We start from the raw sequence: 20,633 nt of genomic DNA, 5'->3' as shown, positions 1-20,633 counted from the left end.
AAATATATCCAAAACATAACTTTAATTATCAGATTCCTTTAAACTCTGATAAGTCTCTAATGAAGTTAGAAAAAAAATGATTTTTCCACAAATGGGCTTATAGAACACAGCTGTGATTGAGCACAAACTGTGAACAAGGCAGATATGCCATCTTACTTGAGCCATTTCCATCTTGTGTATTTCTAGAATTTGACTGAAACACAAGGGAATATTTAAGGCAGCCTCAAGGACAAAGCTATTAGTCAAAGAAAACATGCCACAAGCTTCAACCTCCTCCCATTTTAGGCATACGGATGTTATAGAAAGAAAAGCAAGCATGTATGGGGGAAGGTAGGGAGAAGTGCTGGGGAAGAAAGGAAAAAGTCAAGCAGAAGATAGTATTTTGTCAAGGTTATGGAAGACCTAAAGCATAGCAAATAAGATACCATGACTTCTAATTTGGTTCAGTAACTGGAAAGTCAGCTCTCCTGTGCAAAATGCTGTTACCTGTTGATTAAGGACCATGTGAACCCCATGGGGCTTGATATCAGCTGTGGCATCTCCCATAAATTCCAGGATGTCATCAATGCCAGCAGTGTAAGGAAGGCCTCTGAGCCGGACACAGTCACGTATGCTACCCGTGGCAATTGTGTATGGTGGGGGTATGACAGGAATGATGGGAGTTGGGAGGGTGGGAATAAGAGGTGTTGACATGTATCGATTGAGTACCTGTAGGGAATAAAAAAAAAGACACTGATAGAGATTTACACATCATCTGGTTGAGCACAAATCAGTTCTCACAATAGTATTTCATATGTTTAAATAAATCCATTTCCAATACCAGAGAAAATGCCTTCTTGAACCAAATTACTGTGGACAGCTTCCCAGAAAGGAACATCTGAAAACAATGTTCACACTAATACACCAGTCTTGTCACTTACACTTCATACTTAAATTACAGTAAATTAAAAACATCTAGTTTAAAAGAACTGAGATCTGAAATAAATAATAAGTAAAAAGACTAATTCATAGACCTGATAGGTCAATAAACAAACACCTTAATTAATCAAAACAACCATGCTGAAGTACAGGGCTTCTGGAAAAAAAAAAAAAAAAAGAAAAAAAGAAAAGCTACAGGAGACCTTGGTCTCAACATTTTATTTTCTCTTGACTCATCCCCTTGTGACAGAGGGAACATAACTTGCTGTTGGGGTTTATTGCTGAAAGACATATTTAGCAGTGATTATCAGAAATAAACACTTTCCACTGAAAGAAGCACCAATGCAAAGATAATAAAGCTTTAGTATTGTCAATAACGATCAAGCCTATTGAGTTTGTCTTGATAGAAGCTTTTTTTCAAGAATCTATTCTTGTAGCACATTTCAGGCCAGAAATCTCCCCTCATTGCGTATAGAATATTGCAATCACTTTGTGTTAATTTAAATAGATGAAAGCTGTCTTTACACAAACAAGTTGCCTTTAATTCCCTAAGAATCATCTCTTGCTCAAGCAGTAAAAAACTAGGGTGTCACCTTAGAAAACTGACCTAGAGGAAGAAGTAATGACATATTGAAAGAGCATGGGTTTTACCCAGGTCTCCCTAACAGAAACAAGAACAAAGATCCGGTCACTGTGAACACAGTGGCTTTGTTCCTTTGAGGACTTTGCCTCATTTTTTCAGCAAAGCAGAATTGAGAAAATAAGTTTCACCATGGCATTTTGCTTAGTCTTCATAATATTCATTATCAGATTCTTGACTGTTGTATTCTCCATGCAACAGTACTATAGGTAAATGGCAGGTCTGCGTGTGTGGATATTTATTCCCATGCCCCATCACTTTTATGGAAAAAGCTTCTCATTTCAGATAGTAACAAACAGTAACTGTATGCAAGCTTTATAGCCAATGTTTATGCAAAGGCCAGATGAAATCTCATAATGGTTCCCACAATTTTGGCATTATCAGTATAGAAATATTATGTCACGAAGAAAAATTTAGTATGTGATGTTTTATAAGGGTTCAAGTTGCGGGTGCCAAAACGAAATGGTGGTTTACCAGTTTAAGAAGATGATCATGATTAAGAACTGGTCAAGAAAAGGAGAAAAAAAATGAAATACATTATCTTAGGAAGAGAGATATCTCACTTCCCTTCACCAAATATCAGATACATCCTAGTAATTCTTAGTGTCCAACAAAAGAACTGTAGGAAAAGCTCTTTTGATGTAGCCAGATTTGAATTTCATGTTAAATTCTGTGCATAGGAAACAGATTTTAAAGACATTACTGCAGACTACAAATCAGTATTACTGAAATACTATTAATCTAGTACATTTTTAGAATTATTTTTGAGATTTCAGTCAATCTTTAAGTGGAAGAAAATTATCCAATGGTTTTTACTTCATGATCTGGGGAATGTTAAAAAAAAAAAAGTGGCAGTAAATGCAAAAAAAAAAAAAACACACACACACAAAACAATGCTGTACCCTTTTCCATGCCAAGCAGTAAGCACATGTTGCCCTATCTAGAGCTTGACATCTTTAATATAGACAACTTACATGATTGTCTACAATATGTGCATGTGATCATTTAAATAAATATTTAACTGTTTTGAGTTTCACAGCCAATAGTTACAACCTGCTGGACTTCTGCTGCTGTGCTCCGGAAGAGTTCAATGTAACGTTTTCCAAGGATTTCTTTGTGCTTTTTAAGTGCATTCTGTGCATATTCTTCACAGGAAAACAATACAAATGCATCTCCTGTGGGCCTGCCATCTGGGTACTTGACAAAGAGAAGTCCCTCTTTCCCTCCTGTGACCGGGCACTCTGGCCCCAGGAACCCCAACACATCCTCCTGAGTAGCAGTGAATGGAAGGCCTCTCATCCGGATGATAACTTGATTCTCTTTAGATAAAAACTGGGCAACTTCATTGGAGGTACCTGGTAGGAAGGTATTAACATACAGTCAGCCAATTCCATATGACAGAGGAACAGAAAAGCATTAAGGAGCAACACAGGGGGTAAGTAGCTAGCAACAAACACACACAAGACCTGAGACAATATGAACTCACAGTAATTTATTTTGAAGTGAGACCCCCCTTACCCTTAAAGTCTTACACATTTTAATGAAATTGTAACAAAGAAGAGATTAGTGAGGTACATAGACACTTCTGCCGCAAAGGTTCCCCTTCCTCCCAAACACCAAGCCCAGCCTACAAACATCACAGCTCAAATGCAACCACATGAAACCAAAACTTCACAGGGTCAAGGATTCTTAGAAAGCAAAACAGGAAAAGCTACTTCATTAGTTGTGTCCTCAGCCAAGAGAGTGTCCTGGTTTCAGTTAGGACAGAGTTAATTTTCTTCCTAGTAGTTGGTAGGGTGCTATGTTTTGGCTTAGGATGAGAAGAGTGTTGATAACATGCTGATGTTTTAATTGTTGCAGAGCAGTGCTTACACCAAGCCAAGGACATTTCAGCTTCTCACTCTGTCCTGCCAGTGGGCAGGCTGGGGGTGCAGCAGGAGCTGGGAGGGGACAGACCCAGGACAGCTGACCCAAACTGGCCAAAGGGGTATTCCATACCATATGTCATGCTGCTGAACTATCTATAGGGGTGGCTAGCTGGGGTCGGGGGGCTGGACTGCTCAGGGATAGGCTGGGCATCGGTCAGCAGGTGGTGAGCAATTGCATTGTGCATCACTTGTTTGTATGCATTATTAGTAGCAGTACTATTATCATCATTGTTATTATTATTATTGTTGTTATTATTTTTCTGTCTTAATAAACTGACTTTATCTCAACTCAAAGGCTTCACTTTCCCTTTTCTCCCCTATCCCAGAGAGGGAGGGGGGAGCGTGAGTGAATGGCTGTGTGGTGTTTAGCTGCCAGCTGGGTTAAACCACAACAGAGAGGTATCAGAACTAGAACGTGCCTATGAACTTGAATAATTATACTGAACTCCAGCATCACTTACCTCCTGCAATTTTTAAGAATTCTTCCCCAGTTGCTTTGTAAACCTTAAAGAAAACAAAATCCATACATGAAAATTACAGTATTCAACTATTTCACGTATGAGCGTATTTTTGTTATTTAGAGCAATACAGGAGCATGCATAGTTCTCATTCAAAACCATACTCTTTGCTCTCCAAAGATTTGCTTCAAGTCATTACTTTTTACCTCAATGTATCTGCTACCCATGTGATGCTTATGTCTTTCCAGTGCCAAATCTCTCTGTTCAGAATTGACAAACCGAACTAATGCTTCACCATTTCTTCTTCCTTGAGCATTCAGACAAAGGGCCACACCACCTCTGGAATGTAAAGCCAATAAAATAAAAAGTGAGATGTTGGATCTCATGCTGTTTGTCACTTTCTCAATGTCCATGCAGGTGTATTTCTGTAACCCCTTCCTATCATCTCAGATTCAGGTTTGAATTTCCTCATACACCTACAGGAACAAATCAATCATATTTACTCTGCATTGAATACCTGGAATATATATTGGCAGGTACGTTACATTAGAATCACTTCACATGTACACACCCACACAAAACAATCATATGAAAATTTCTTCTGAAGAACACTTGGAAGTTTCTGAATCTGGCCTGCTTAGGAGTTATACTAGAATACTGATATGTTAGCACAAAACTAAAGCTTCTGTTATGCCTTGGACTCTTCCTTGACTGACGCAGTAGGAGTTTCTCTCTGTAGTTACTAGCAATAAATGAATGTATCCTGGTTTTCAAATCATATCTCCTTTCTTTTTCACACACTTCAAAAAACATTTATTTGGCTTTTAAGTCTTGCAAGTAGGCAACAAGATTATTCTAGAAAATATTCATATTAAAAAAAAGAAAACTTACAACAGGCTTCTGAAACCCCTCCAAGCCTTAGTGTACTCATTTGTAAATCAAAAAAAAAATTATCTTCTACCCTCTCTGACACAGAAATTTCACAGAGAAATCAATTTTTATCTGAGGTTCTAAGGATCAAAAGAGCTGATATCATCCTAAAATGCAATGTTAGCAAGCTAGAAATAACATACAATAGAAACACAGGAACATCTTTTTCCAGAACTGGCAGGACTGAATTTGGGGGGGGGGGTGCATAATAAGAGGTCTTTTTGTACAGTTGTCATTGTATGTATGATAGAGCATTATCTAAATAGTAAGGTATTTTGCATGCACATCTTCCTAAAAGTAACATGGGACAAATACAGTCTCAAAGCTTGAATCATCTTTCAACATGTTACTATCTGACTGATTGGTTCTAACTATTTTATTTTTTAAATAAGCTAAGGCCATCACATCTCCAGCCTTAGTTTACCCAGGAACTGTGAACTGCACAGCTAAGAGCCTGAGAACCTTTGTTCTCAATTCAATTCTTTCTTGCACAGTTAAGCTGGTAAACCTACTCAGTTATCATGAACATGAGGTGGGAAGGTGCTGGAGGTGGGAAAGATATAAGAAAGCACTTCTGTGCATGCATGTGTGTGAGAGAGAATGCACACACTAAATATTAAACACATTTGATGTTAAACACCAAGCGATAAAGGCAAGACAAATTCTTATTCTCTTACTTAGCAATATTCAGTCCTTTGAAAAATCGGGCAATATCTTGGTCTGAAGACTGCCATGGCAAACCTCTGGCACGTATTACTGTCTCATTGTCCACTGTTTCAGATTTACTACTGCACAGAAAGAAAAAAAGAAGCAAAATTAAGCTTTAATCTAGGTTTTCCATTATCTTTCCAAGTTTCAATTTACAAGTCATTTAACTTGAAAAAACAGAGCATATTTGTAGTTGAGACTCTTCTAATTCTGCTACTCATTTCAGTAAAGAAAAGAAAGATAACTAGGGTAATTCCTTTATATACACAATACCTAAGATGCAGTGTATTATCATCACATAGCAGTTCCTTAAGAAAAATAAGAAGGTTGTTTCAAAGTGAAGAAATAAGGAACTTCCAAATTTAATCTAATCTAATGTAGATGATTACAAGGAAGCCTTAAATATGAATATACATTACTTATGCTTCAGATGTGTAATTCTCCAGTTCCTGAAATGTATTTGAAAATAAAGAACTATTCTGTTTCTTGTCTCCCAAAATCCAAAGTCAATTTAGATTAGAAGAAAAAAAAAAAAAAAAAAGAAAAAAAACATGGAAAAACTGAGCTTCTCTCTGTTAAATATGAGAAATCTACTTCATGTGAGGAATAGTTCCCATCTATCTAAAAACCAAGTTCTCAGCAAGAAATCTGTATAAAATCAAAGTGTCTCCTAAATTGTAATACAGATCAAGATAGGGTAGAGACATGCCCATTTTAATGAGCACACTGAAAAGACAAAACACCTGCAGTTGGGTAAGGAACATGTCTGCTAATCAACAGCTTCCATTTTGTCACTTGCACAAAGCAGAAACCTAGGAATCTGTTTAAAAAGATGTCCAACTACACTTTGTCTAGACAGCAAATAATTAACATCAAGACTTTCACAGAAGCATAAGGGATCCACTTGTGTAATACAAAAAGATCCCTTAAGCAGGATCTCAAAACAATTAAAAAAAATAATTTGCTTCAACCACAGCCTTGTAAGACAGTCTGCAATACAGCATATTAGACAACTCTTCAAAAGCACCATGTAATGTAGTTCAGCTCCATATAGGGTGTGCCAGCCATTACCCCTGTTGACTTAGGGAAAGTTCACAAATATTTCTTCACCATTGGGTAAGATAAGTCAGCCTCACTGCCATTCAAAACAGAAGCTAGTGAGCAAAGAGCGTTTTACTTGCAGTGACTTTTAAGACAGACTAACGTACAGCATTCAATGTACCAGCTACGGTCTGTCTGCACTAGACCTCCAAACATGCTGTAATTGTTCTCAGGAATCAACCTAGTTTCACAGAGATGGAAGGAAGGATTTGGAATCTTTCCTTGCTATAGACAAAACTCAGCTTTGGTTGTAATGAACTATAACAACAGCACTTACCATGGACCTGTTTCGTATTTGTATTTCACAGTTTCAGGCTCAGTAAATATGTGATCTGCAACAAAACAGGACATTGAAATATAACCAGGGTCACAGATTACTTAAGAATGACAGTACCACTGTCGATTCACACAGAAAGGAATAATTTCAACATTCTGAATAAACAGGTCACTTACTACAACTTTCAGAGAGCATGCTGAAAATGATAGCCACCATTGTTTTCACTTGCCACACGCCGAAGTCCTCCTCTGTTTCATCTGTCCCTAAGCCTAGATCTAAATAGGTGATTATAGAAAATAACAGACTTGCACAATCATTTGTAAACAAGCCATAAGGCTTCCCTGTTATTAACATGGAATTGGTAATCAAATCACCCTGGTCTTAGCAGGGACACGTGACCATTAGGCATTTGTAACTCTGCTCATAAACTGGTTAATATTCACTTTAACAGTCAACATTCTGAAAACTATCGATAGCTTACATCATTTAAGCTTTAACAGTTTTAAAAAAAAAAAAAAAAACAGAATAAATTCCTATTACTTCAAACATAACTGAACTTTAACCAAATTCTTCTGGGCCATAGCAATACTCCTAAAATTTAGATGTAGAGGTGGGTTTTGTTTTGTTTAGATCAGAGAACAATTGTCTGCAAACAGTGGAAACTTGCAGGCTACTTGACCCTGAAGAAGCTCACTGATAGCCAAGCCTTTCCTTTAAGGATCAAATATAAATAAAAACGCTGTGTGTTTTTTTTTCCTCTTGTTTTGTAATGGATTTATTACATATGGTTTAGATCTCATTATTAGAGTCAAAATAGAAAAATATTACAAACAGACACTCCTCCCTCCCCCCCACATACACTCACTTGAATAATTTTACCTAGGAGATTTTTAAAATTCACATCATAGCTCAGTAGAATAAAACCCATAACAATCACAGGGGTAAAACCTAAAAAATCATAACTGCTTCAGTTGCAAAAGCTGCAGCAAAAGGATACATTCTGCCATGGTCTTGATAGTCTGGTCCTTCACGGCGGCTGAACTAGGGTAGCATGTGTGAAATTCTTTGCGCAGATCATAAAAGGAATAGAAGCAGTCTGATAGCAGGAAGTTCTACAAAGAAGGCAAAATGATTTTGTATACATTCCTTTAAAATTCCAATTAATACTTTTGGACTGAATGAGGTTATCTCAAGAACTACATAGTTGCATGTCATCATCATCTGTCTATGATAGACCAGTGTTTTTTTTTCCTTTTTAATAGCTCAAATTCCATAGTCTTCCAAAATTACTGCTTTCATGGTATTATAGGGTTGCTCTATTTTGTTTGTTTCAGTCCATTTTTTTCAAGTGGGAAGGAGAAAGAGTTACCCACACAACCCATATTGCAGGATGGCAGCATGTGGCCTGATTTAAAAACAAAATCAAATAAAAAATAGTACTATCACATTTGAATGCTAAACACCATTGTTTCCTTTCTTGCTTCATCCCTACATAAGTATTTGCTTTTATTAAAAGTCACAGAGCTAAATTTTAACACAACCCAAATGCCAGATGAATATTTGTAGAAACTCAGCATGACTACCGCCCTTATATAGAAAAGAAAAAAAATACAATTGATCCGTCAACTCCTTAAATGTCAGCAGCTCCCATTCCTGCAGGGTTCCTCCAGACCCTGCCAAGCAGGCTAACTCGGGAGCCACCACCCTGCACAAAGGCAAGATTCTTCTCCCTGCGCAAGACAGGCCTGAGAGGAAATTGCTGCTTCATATGGGAGTAGCAAATAAGCTGTAGTACTGCTTCCTGCTGAATAAATGCAGATGGGAAACAACTGCCATTCTCCAGGGCAAGTCATTGCATGTTTACTCTCTATAGGACACTGACACGTGGCTTCTACCAATTTTAGGTTTTGGTACAAACCCATAGCTCTGCACAGAACCAATGACTTAAGCCTAAACAAAGCAGCACTTCTCTACCACCTCTGCTGAGGTTAGACCTTTTCCCTATGACACTGAATTCAAACAACTTGTATTGTTCTTTATCCTGCCTTTCTTTATTTTCCTCATTATGCTTATCTGGGGGTCCTCAAGTACTGCATCTGACTTCCAAGAGCAATCGCCAGGGACTATTTCCGATGATGCCTTCCCTTTTACATCCCTTAGAAGCACAGAGCTGTTCTTGGAGCACTACAGTTGCCAAGGTTGAATTGTGTTGCTCATCTCAAACTCAGGTAAACCGTTCTCCTTCTTCATCAGTTCTGATCTCGTACCTTCTTAGATGTTTCTGGGTGGAGGACTTGTCGAATGAGTAACTGGCCATCACTGCAGAGTGTGTAAGAACTCCTTCCAAGTACTTTCAAATCACTGGATACCAGCTGAATAAACTAGAGAAGAAAAAAAACATTTGACTGACTAATACACATACGCCAAAAAAAATGAGCATTTACCATTAAAAATAAAATTAGTAAAGAGAAAAAAATTGACACTTCATAACAGATGTGGGCTTCTGATAAAAGGCAGGAATAGAAATGGTATGCTTTTACAGAATAAAATATAAGATGACCAGCAGTACGGCAAAAAGAACTAGGACAGAATGGCAGAATTATGACTTCATATGAAAGGCAATGGTATTGTAATGGTAAGGTTCAAAATCTGAAGTAATTACTAAAAAAAATGCTGTGAAATATTTTAAATAAAAAAACCACAATGTTTCAAGATAAACCACAGTACCGATTGCGCAATAGTCTTTCTTCACCTATGCCACCTTTGACCTCAGTTCTGTCCTTAAAATTTCATTTTGATTTCTACTTCTAAAAGGAAAAAAAAAACACCTACCCATCTGGATTTACTAATGTTTTGGAAGCTGTATGTCAAGAAAAGCCAAACAAATTGTGGTCTGATACCTTCAAAAGTGAAATTATAATGAAGTCAGATCTAGGAAAATGAAAGTCTTTGCAGCGATACAGCATTACTAACATTAGCTAAAACAAAGTTATTCCCTGCCTGTAGGATAGATAATCCCCAACAGATTAATTCTCAAGAGAAAAGGGCTCCACCTGTATCTTGCCCAAAGTTGTTTTCCATCCTTGGACAACAGTTTCTAGTCTTTTATTAGCCCATAACAGTTGACTATTATAAGCAGAGAATTTAACACTAATACAGTATAGTAGCTACACTTTTCAAATCAGTAAATAGCAACTTGTTAGCTAACCTTCAAGGGGACAAATATAATTATTCTAAGCTTCTCTCTTGATGCTACTCCCTCCCAGGAAAGCATCTGATCACAAACAAAGCAACAATTAACAACATGATGCAGTAGACATCCATTGAAAAATAACCTCCCCTCATCTCCTCCTAACAAATTAGAACAAATTTGCAATTCCTAAGATATGTTTCTACCTTTTAACCTGTATATGAGGAAAAATAGAGTTGTTTTTTTTTTTCCCCGCTATCAACACATGCAACATGTTAACATTCCCTGCTTAGAGAGGCAACATCCTAATGACCTGCTCCCACAGCTACACAGCTTTAACTCTGAACAACTGTTGTAGCATTTATGTCTCAAAGGTAAGGTTCACAAGGGAGCAATCTTGCATTGGACACGGATTAGCAGCAGAGACAAGACTACCCAGGCTTTAATTCAAAGTAACTACTCAAATCCAATTCTGGCCCTTGTTAATGCTAACAGCATTCCACTGCCGCTTGGGGTAATGTTGTAGTAGTGGTTCCTAAATCCCCCTAGACAGAGAACTGAGGGGGCAACACTGAATAAGGAGAGGCACTTCCATCAGCATCTTGTGCGAGTCGCTTAATTTGCATATATTACATTAAACTATATTAAACTTCATTTTATATAGGAACAGAAGGTATTTGATACTTTTAAAGGGATGAAATATTCCCCCTGATCCTTTTTAATGCAGTTCTTTGCACACTATCAAAGCACACAAACCCACCAAAATAAATAATTATATACGTATATTTATATTTTCTCATTCTTGCAGATTCAGAAAGCCAGTTTCCTCCCAGTTGCTCCTTCAGGTTCCTACCACAAGCTGAAGGCTTGGAGAACCTGAGGCCATAAAGCAAGTCATTGTTTAGGAATAATTAAAAAAAAAAAAAAAATCAGAAAATTGAGATCTGAGAGTGCTCCAAATACCTCAGCTGATGTGTAAACACCACAAAAAGAAGAAAATTCCACATGAACCACTTCAGAAAAGCAGTTACAGGGCCTTCCACAGTCACAGAGCAGCAACAAATATTCTCACCATAACAGACAGGAGGAGAACTGTCTTTTTACTAAATGCAACACCTTCATGCTTTAACTTCTGGGCACAATAAAAAGCAAATATTTGTAAGAAGGGATTGGAAATAGGTATAGGCATTAATTAGCCTCCCAAAGGTGTACAGGGATTCTTGCCAAAAGGAAGCAGAGCCTTACTGATGAGCAGTAATAAAACACTCCACAAACCTTCAACTTTGTACCCTGTGCTTCTGAAGATGTGGAAGAGCCCACATAACAAAAGTGCAATTAGAGAGCTGTTTTAATAAGATGCAAGAAGAAATCCCCCATACACATTTCGAGAGATGCAGGAAATGCATGCAGCCTCATTTGATTTGTACAGCATAACAACTGTAGTTCAAAAAGCCTTCAAATTAGAAAACAAAAGCAGAAAAAAATGTTTGAACAAGAGAGGGAGTGCTCAGGCCAAATGGCATCAGATAAACCGGCAAAAAAAAAATCAAGACTGCTGCACTGAAATATTCACATTATTTTCTTCAGATCATTTCCCATACAATGTACAGCTGAAAAGACAGATATACAGCACAACTATTTTCAGAAGCCCCTGGTGAGAAGACATCAAGTGTAACATTACACAAGTACACAGATAAACCAAATACTCAAGGTGTACTAAGTTTTAAAAAAAACATGAGGCAGCAGTTGTTTTTATTTTTAACTGAGCCAGATTATTTGCACTGCATATGTAACAAGTGTTAGTGATAAATTTCAACATTGCAAACTCCTAATATGGGACAATCTACTTGTGAAAACAATTATCTACTCTTATTAGTAGATGTTAACGTTTTAGAGTGCCCCAGATAAAATGCCATAGGACTGGCAGGCCTTGCTGAATGCTTATTTAGAAACTTCTATTTTGAAAACAATCTTTTCCAAACTTTGGGGTATGCTCCTCAAACTAGGCCAAAAGGAATATGGGAAGAATAGTTAGGAGTCACGATCAACCCTTCCCATCCAAACCAGCCTCGCTATCACACAGGTTAACCACGAAGAGGAATGAGGCAGAGGATTGTGAAAGGGAAAATTCACCTAGGAAAAAAGCACGAGGCAAAATAGCAGGCATAATTCTACCACTGAGGAACGAGAGATTTTTCAGATTAGTCTGAACTGGCTTCTTTCATCTACATGAGATGTCTTTAATTCTGGAAAGGTTTAGTATAAAAGCATAGCTGGAGACCAGCTCTCGTTACTATAGGTTACACCAGACCCCTAAGGCTTTCAGGCAGCAGATACATGTACAGCCTATCACATATGCTCAGAAGGAGTTAAAGCAACCAGTGCACATGCATTCATAAAGCTGTGTTAAAATGTAACTTCAGTGATTACAAGTTCCTGCTGAAAAGCCATCTTCAGCTTTTTTTTTTTTTTTTTTTGCACACCATAAATACAAGGCAGTACCTCAGAAGGCAACCCAGAACAGTCATACACCAACATATAGCAAGCTCAGGACAAGTTAAGACCAGTGCCAGATTTACATTACAGTTTTCTGTCTCACACGTTCAGCAACCTGTCCACAAGTCTGTCACTTTATAAATTCCATCCACGTCTCCTTAACTCCACTAATAAAACCCATCTCAGCTATTTACCTCCCGTCATTCACCTTCATGCTGTTCTCCATAGAGCTGCCCCACTTTAGCATGCAAAGCTGCCCCACCTTAAGGCTTCCTCCACCAAGCTCACACACCCTATGGCTCCTGTTGATCTAGTCATTTCATAGGAACTGAGTTATACAGCGTTAATTACCACTCTTTGCATCTTGCAGCCAGCCCTCATTTAGCCTGCAAGAGCCACAGTGCAGAGGCATCACCCTGTGCTGCTTATTCCAGCAGGTCAGCCTCTGCTAGGGCTCTGATGAATCATTCCACGTTTAAAGGAACACGTTCAATAATTCACCACGCAGATTAAAAACTGAACAAAGAAGAAAGAATCGAGCAGGCTGCTCTGTACGTTTACCTCCCTGAAAGCTAAAACAGTTCTTAGGGAAAAGGTGGTGAGAGGGAAGGAGAGAGTCAGAGCACTGTCTGAAAAACTGGCTCTACAGGATTTGGGGCTTGTAGCTGGGAGTACAAAGAGAGCAAAGAGACATGTTTCGCCAGCAGCAAAGCTGGAGGAAAGCCAGCACAAGCTGCTGTGTTTTCTGCAAATGAATCCCCAGTGGCTGAAACGACACGGCCCCCTTCTCCGTGTAGCCTTAACTGAACAAAGCTGGGGATGGCAGGGAAACTTTAAGATTCCTCAGTAAGCTCTTTCAATAGCTATGATGCACGAAGCACTAAAATAAACCGCTGGCTATTTGGATATTCCCATTTCCCTAACTAAAAATAGCTCTCATCCTTGAGAAAGGCCGCTGCCTCTGAGCTGTGGCTGGCATGGCAGTGAAGCAGGGAGCAGGCAGCTGCAGAACCCAGCCATGCTGTCAGCTAAGCCGTATCTGAACCCAAGATACCCTGGGGGGCTCTCTCTTTCGTCCACCTCTGAGAAATAACAGAAAACTTGGCTGCTTCTTACTCATCTGACCTGCTCCTAGTGCTTCTTCAGAACTGGATCCTCTGTTAATAAGGCACAAAAGTTTCTCTGTTTTGCTTCTGTTAGCCCTGCTAACCCGTCACAGCTATAACAGCACCAGGCTACACACAAAATCATTCACAAAGCCTCAGAATTAAAGGCATCTTTGCAATTTAACTCTGGACAGAAACAGCTTCCAGATAGTAGCTTAGCTTTTGTGCCATGCTCAGGCTAGACATGCCTCTATATCCCCACACAGGTATTACATGGTGCTCGCTGTGTGGGGACATGGGTTCAGATCAGTGATATCAACAGGCATGCTAGTGAATTACCCAGAGGTTACATTTTGGTTACACGTGGATACACAATCAAGTTTCTGCCAAATTAATTTCCAACAAATGACCAAACAGGTCATTTGTGATTCTGTATAAAGCCTGTCAAAAAAAAAAAAACTGTAACCATGTCTTCTAGATCAGTCCTTTGCAAAACAGGCGTGGAGCCTTGTTTTTATACACACGTACATTCTACTGTCAGGGCTTTCTATTTGTAGAGGAGATTAACTTCTGCTTTGCAAGAATGTCTAATGAAAAAAAAAAAAACTTATGCAGGAGTGACATCTTTTGGTCATTATTAAAAGGAACAGTTTCAGAAATTACTTAGAAAAGTTATTTTGGCTCACCTAAGTTCATATATTCCAATATACTCCCTGGAGCTTAAGAAATTCACATGACTGATATGCAATGGTCCTAGAGAAACAGCAAAGATATAATCCACAGATTTTTAAAATACACTGTTTGAAATAAAAACTTCTATCTTAGGTACACACATTTGAGCTGTTCCCTTTTGCTAAAACCTGGAAAGTTAGCTAAGCATGTTACAACCACCCCCCATTCATTTGAAGGAATTAAGAATAAGTTTCCACTCTGATAAGCATGCATCTCTATGCAAAGCTGAATCTAGAGAACTACTTTAGATCTCTTTCACAAACAAATTATTTTACCTACATAAGAGACCTCCTCCAGCAATGAATTACTAGGGAGTGTAGGACAGCAAGGACTCCATTACAGATAGGTGACTCCTATATACAGATGTATGCACCTGCATGTGGTTATGTACAGAATTATGCAGTGACACAAGTTATAATATAAAAGTCAGATCAGCTGAACTTTTGTGTTTGCATGTCTAATCATTCAGGCAGTCTAAAGTTATGAAGTTATAATGTTTCTAAATTCTAGTTCACAATATCTCTCAAGGCTTCGCTTTAGGTCCTGAAAATAGTTGCATTTTCATTTTATTAGTATAATGAATTCTGAGAACTACAGTTCAGTCTATCAGACAGATTCCCAAATGGAATTTGTCTACCAGAACATGCCATTAACACTAAAATCCCCAGACTCACACACATATAGCATTTTTACAGAAACAACTTCAGTAGCGACTACACAAAGCATTTTTCTCAATTCAGAAGCACAAGTTCACTTCCATGCATACCCTCCCTACTTTGCAATCAATGAATTGTCAGTTGAAGGTATTCAAGTTGCTTCCTAATTGTAGCTCTCCTAGCAAAGAAACCACATGCCTTGCATATTAAGACTACATACCGGCACTTCGCAATAAGCATCCCAGATGCCTCAACTAAAGCCATACTATTTACCACCACGTTTGATATCCAAATTCATTTATATCCAAAAAAAATCATTACTTATTACACATCACTGAAAGTCATTACATTAGAGCTTTACACTGTCTTTTAGGCTTTGGCATGGATTGTTCTTTGCTTGCAGCACAGACCATATAGCAATGAACTGTCTTTCTGCTGGTAAGAGAAGCATAAAACACCAATGGCAACTCAAAACACACATCACCTCTCTGAAGATGCTCTGCTTCAACAGGCAAAGATATTTCAAGTCTTACCTCAGAGCCTGATTTTACTGACAGCCCTCTACAATTCATTGCTAGAGAACAGACAAAAAAAAAAGCATATAGTTGCAGAGGTGCTGTTCCTGAAAAAAAGGATTGAAAGTGTCTGAAAACTGAAACAGGCTGCCCAGAGTAGTTGCAGAGTCTCCATCTCTGGAGATATACAAGACCCAACTGGACATGGTCCTGGGCAACCTGCTCTAACTGCATCTGCTTTAAGGGGTTGCACTGGGAACCATCCATAGGTACCTTCCAACTGCAGCCGTTCTGTGATTCTCCCATCTCTTTGCACTCTTTGTATTGCCCATTCCACAGCTGCACTAAGGCCACCACAGTGTATAAATGGAGGTTTGTGTGTCTTGAGGGCAGGGGTGAGATGCAACCAAATTTGATGAAAAGAAATTTTCTGCCACCAAAAAAAAGCAAGATTGGAGCACCACTGAAAAACAAATATCCAGCAGCCCTGAAGCCTCCCTTAAACTTATGGGCATAAGAAATTTCAAGAGTAACAAATCATTGGTTTGGTATACAAAGCTTGGACACACACACAACATACCCCAACAATGGCAACTTTGGAAAATAATTTCACCTCAACATTGTGCCTCAGATCCTACACCTTCAAGAGTTTCACATTTATTTACAATAGTCTCCATGGGCAGTTTTCTGCTCCTTCCCTCTTCAAGCCCTATTGATAATGCCAGCCTTACCCATGCAATGGTGGAATTTAAAGCATGTCAATACTACTGGGGAAGTGTGTAGACTGCATTTCAGCACTATTTACAAGTATGATAACCCTTTATTGTTCTAGGTAACTTTTTAAACAGAGAATCCTATAGTAAGCCCTTGCCTTTGTTGACCTGTTAGCTGCTATTCCACATGGCTGATAATGGATACATGGTGACCTTGTACTGAAACCGCTGGAAGAAAAAAAAAAAGTGTAAGCCAACAAGCTCCAGGTAAGTTTTTTCTTTTCTTTTTCTTTTTTTTTTTTCCCCTCCTCCCCTAGAAACATAGGAAAAGGTACTGTGCTTAGACACTATTCAAACACAAAAAAGAAGTTGCGCCTTGTCTTATTTCTCTGCAGAGGAAACTTGCATAAGTGACACAGGCAGCTCAGGCCCACTCACTAAAAATGCTAGAAAACAATATTGCCAGTTTGATTTCTTCTATTAGAAGAAAAGCAATTTTTTGCTCTGCTGAACACTAATGCCTGAGATTACTTAGTGAGTTAAAACTACCCTGGACAAAGGCATGGGTTTCATTTCCAGCATGCCAAAGACGGTATAACAGTGCTCAGTATGATCAGTCAAGTAACACATCACCAACAGTATAAAGGTACTCGAACTGCATTTAATAACGGAGTAATCAATCAGAATGGCCACAGTAAGTGTACCTGAGATAGTCCAGTATATTTACACGTGACCAATCCAGCAGTTTCCATCCACCTTTGGAATTTGAAAGCGTAAGAACAGATTTGCTCACCTTGATCTCAAGGAGCTGCAGGATACAGCACTTCTCACTACCTACTATCTTGTCATTTTATATCCTTTCCTGCAAAAAGCTTCAAGAGCAAGCCAGGCACCACATATCCTGCTGCTTCTGATGTTCTCTCAAAACAGTTTCATCTACATTAGGTGGCTGCATAGACACAAACTCGTATCTTACAAAGAAACTGGTTAACCACAAATGGCACAAGCTTGGTAGCAACAAAAATAGCCAAGTCAGTCTCAAATATCATCTGACTGTGGAGTTCTGCCATAAAATTCCAAACATTACAAACCTTCAAAACAACCAGAACAGAAAAAGACAGGATATATATTTTTAAAGCTATTCGAAGACATCCATTTTTTATCTTTTGCTTTGGTGCTGGGAAGTTGAAATTTCAGGAAATAACTGTCCTCATTGCCATCATACCGGTCACCACAGAGTGGTGAGGGAGATGTGCAGCTCATATATAGTTCTTATAATGGCAGTTCAGGTTCAAGGGAGAAAACCAGAAGGTACTCAAGTTTATTACATCCTTCCCATTCAACGAGTACTTTAAAATAGGTCTTCCCCCCTCCCTTCCCCCCTCTCCCCATACATGAAGGGGCCGTACATTCAGCTTAGATGAGGCTAACCTACCATTAATTTTCTACATGAAAGCTTTTTTTTTTCCCAAGCATGGTTCAGCAACAGGTAGAATATGAAAGACAAGCAATGGTTGTCATGCTTTGTCCATTGCCAGTCTGTAGAGCATAGAAAACACTATTATAGTTTTGAGTAACAAAGTGTGTTAAGTGTGGAGTTGCTCCATTATTTACATGTATTTCTTTGAGTCATTTTAATTGGGCCTGGGTCTCTCTACTACAACAGAAACAGCTGCTTAAAAGTTTTAGTTTTTCCTTGGAAAGAATACAAAAACCTAACCTTCTGTCAAGACAAAGATCTGTCCAAAGCCATGCCACTTGAGCATTTTGTGACCATTTTTGATTAATTATTTCTGACATAGAAGTTTGCGACACCAGATTATTTGCATGCTTTTCAGCTATCATATCTACAGCATCTCATTCAGGTAATGCATTAAGCCTAAAAAGTAAGACCATGGTTCAGGCCACCTAAATGTCACAGCAATCAGGTCACAGCTTTTATCTTCAAAAGCACAATCTGTTTTAATAAGAGAGTGCTGAAATGTGCACAGAACTCCACAAACAAGCTACTAGAAGTCAGCCTTGTTTGAGACAAAAGAAGCCCATTCCTGCAGTATAGGAACTGCACAGTTTCTATACTTACTTTACTTCTGCATTATGTGTCAGGGAACTGAACAACAAGGAAACACTGAGAAAAAGTAAGCAGTTTTCAAGTTTAAATTAACCTGTAAGAAAGAGGCAATTAGGCAGCGAAAACAAACAACATGCAAAAAAGATGTATATCTTACAAATCACACATTTGTTTGTGTAGGTTATTCACAAGTCTGTCTTTAAACGAAAGATAACTCTTACAGGAAACTTCTAATATTTGCAAAAAAAATCCATATTCTGTCAACCTTTTACCTATATTTCAAGTAGGACTACAATGGCCTCACACTCCTCATTGGCTGCTTGCTATCAGTTCAACTCCCAGAGCAAGTCACTGCAGCCTGAAATAAAAGGTTGAACAGACTTTCCTAACTCTAGGTTTTAATTCATATACTCTGACTGTAATATTTCCTAAAATCTTAGTTTAAACACGAGTTTTCTCTGCGTTCTATACCTCCCCCACTCCCTCTTACCTCTGTTTCAAGGACAAACTTTCATTAGCAATGTGATCTTTAGCACCGGCTCTATTGACTGTAATGCATGGTACCGCTCTATTTACTCAACACTACCTCATTGTTTGTAGTGCAAGCTTAACCAGTTGTAGGAGAACTGACAATGCCTTAAAAATTAAAACTTCTTCCCTCACTCCCCCTTTTTCTTTGGTTTTGTTTTTCGGGTTGTTTTTGCAGTAATGTCCATGGAAACAGGAATTATAAGACGGTATACATACTATCCACATTTCTGTTTCCTTTGAATGAGATTCTCTCTCATTCCTTTAACTGAATACAGTAAAATACCATAAGCATGGACCGCCCTGAATGGACTTGAGATCCAGTAAGCATCTTATCTTATAATGGAATCCAAGTGATCCTTGCTCGTGCCCTTATACATATCAGCAGAAAAGGCAAGCTTTCATAAAAGTGCTCTGAGTTTTCCCTTTCTTGTTCAACATGCTTTCGTGGAAATAAAATAAGTGGATCCCTAGGCCAACTTGCCTTTAAACTCTGAAATTTGAAGTCACAGATTAGAGCAGCAACCCCACACATCAAGAACTGGTTGTTTGAGAAAAGGAAAAATGAAAGTTAGTGAAGTGATTATCTGTAATTGTAGTAGTCTACTACTGAGTAGGATCAGAACTTCCATTTGGCCTTCCAAGGGATTCAGACCCGCCCAATACAGAACTAGAACACTATCAGAGGCATTATTTAGGTGTTGCTTCCTCTTAGAGAATTGCATTCTCTTTTCCGCAGTGCCTTGTTTTCAAAGCATTATGACTGACAAAGCATCATGTGAGCTGCATAGAATACAAAGTAAAGCAAATCACATGGTTCCTTGTGATCAATTCTTTGTGTCTGATATTTGAAGGGAGGAGCGGGAGGTGATTCATAGTTTCTTTTGTTTCTGTAAGTATGCCACAGGAGCAGCAGTTCTCTTCTGACGTGCACATTTACCTGGTGTCCTTTCACGAGCCTTACAATAAGCAAGAGTTCATCCTGTCACAGTTTGTGCTGTAAGGAGTGACAGTGGCTAGCACACTAAACACAAGGAAACTCCCAAGCTCTTTCATTGTTTCAGTCATTCTTGCAACTGTAACATATTTTCCAGTTCTCAAACTTGTGCATCTTCTCCCAGTCTGATAGTTACTTCATTCGAGATATTTGATGTATTATACACTGTTTTGTGATTCTCTTCACCTCGAATGACTCCTAAACTAACTTTTAGGTATTCAGGAACACACTTACAACATTATCTACTTACAAAGAAAAACCTCCACGATGTTTTTTGCACTTTTACTTTCCTGGTTGCATAACTTAGCTCTACTTCAGTTTTAGTGGAATTCACTGCAGAGTTACTTGTCAGGGAAGTAATTGTGTCTTAATTTATGTAAACACATTTGTTTTCACACACTACAAATGTCTATACAATTCATTTAAATGATAAAGAACATGCTTAAATTTCTCTGGAATTAGAACCAGAGAAGGAAAACACCACTACTTAGCTTTGGTTTCAACTCAGTAAGAATGATAATACAGACAAGTTCAGCACCCCAGAAAGACTGAAGGATAGAAAACCCACTCACGTTCATAAACTTTGGATGCCACAGATACCATTGTAGGGGAGAGAGACATTACTATATTTCTAACTGAAAGATACGGAAGTTCCAATTTTAACCACAG

At 38.4% G+C, this 20,633-nt stretch overlaps 1 protein-coding gene across 7 annotated transcripts in view; it reads right to left on the bottom strand.

Moving 5' to 3' along the window:
* The window catches only part of ESRP2 (epithelial splicing regulatory protein 2), a 44,873-nt gene that overhangs the window by 15,450 nt on the left and 8,790 nt on the right, over positions 1-20,633 (bottom strand). For all 7 annotated transcript variants that reach the window (XM_068693467.1, XM_068693472.1, XM_068693466.1 and 4 more), the window contains 9 exons: positions 9,228-9,341; positions 7,958-8,072; positions 7,137-7,235; positions 6,961-7,015; positions 5,552-5,662; positions 4,151-4,283; positions 3,948-3,990; positions 2,612-2,913; positions 487-708 (listed from right to left, as the gene is read on the bottom strand). In XM_068693467.1, coding sequence (XP_068549568.1) covers positions 487-708; positions 2,612-2,913; positions 3,948-3,990; positions 4,151-4,283; positions 5,552-5,662; positions 6,961-7,015; positions 7,137-7,235; positions 7,958-8,072; positions 9,228-9,341 — 1,194 coding nt within the window. The remainder of the gene's footprint in view (positions 1-486; positions 709-2,611; positions 2,914-3,947; positions 3,991-4,150; positions 4,284-5,551; positions 5,663-6,960; positions 7,016-7,136; positions 7,236-7,957; positions 8,073-9,227; positions 9,342-20,633) is intronic.

The sequence above is a fragment of the Anas acuta genome, chromosome 10 (genome assembly GCF_963932015.1).
Source record: "Anas acuta chromosome 10, bAnaAcu1.1, whole genome shotgun sequence".
Lineage (NCBI taxonomy): Eukaryota > Metazoa > Chordata > Aves > Anseriformes > Anatidae > Anas > Anas acuta.
This window is presented reverse-complemented; position numbering and strand designations above follow the sequence as displayed.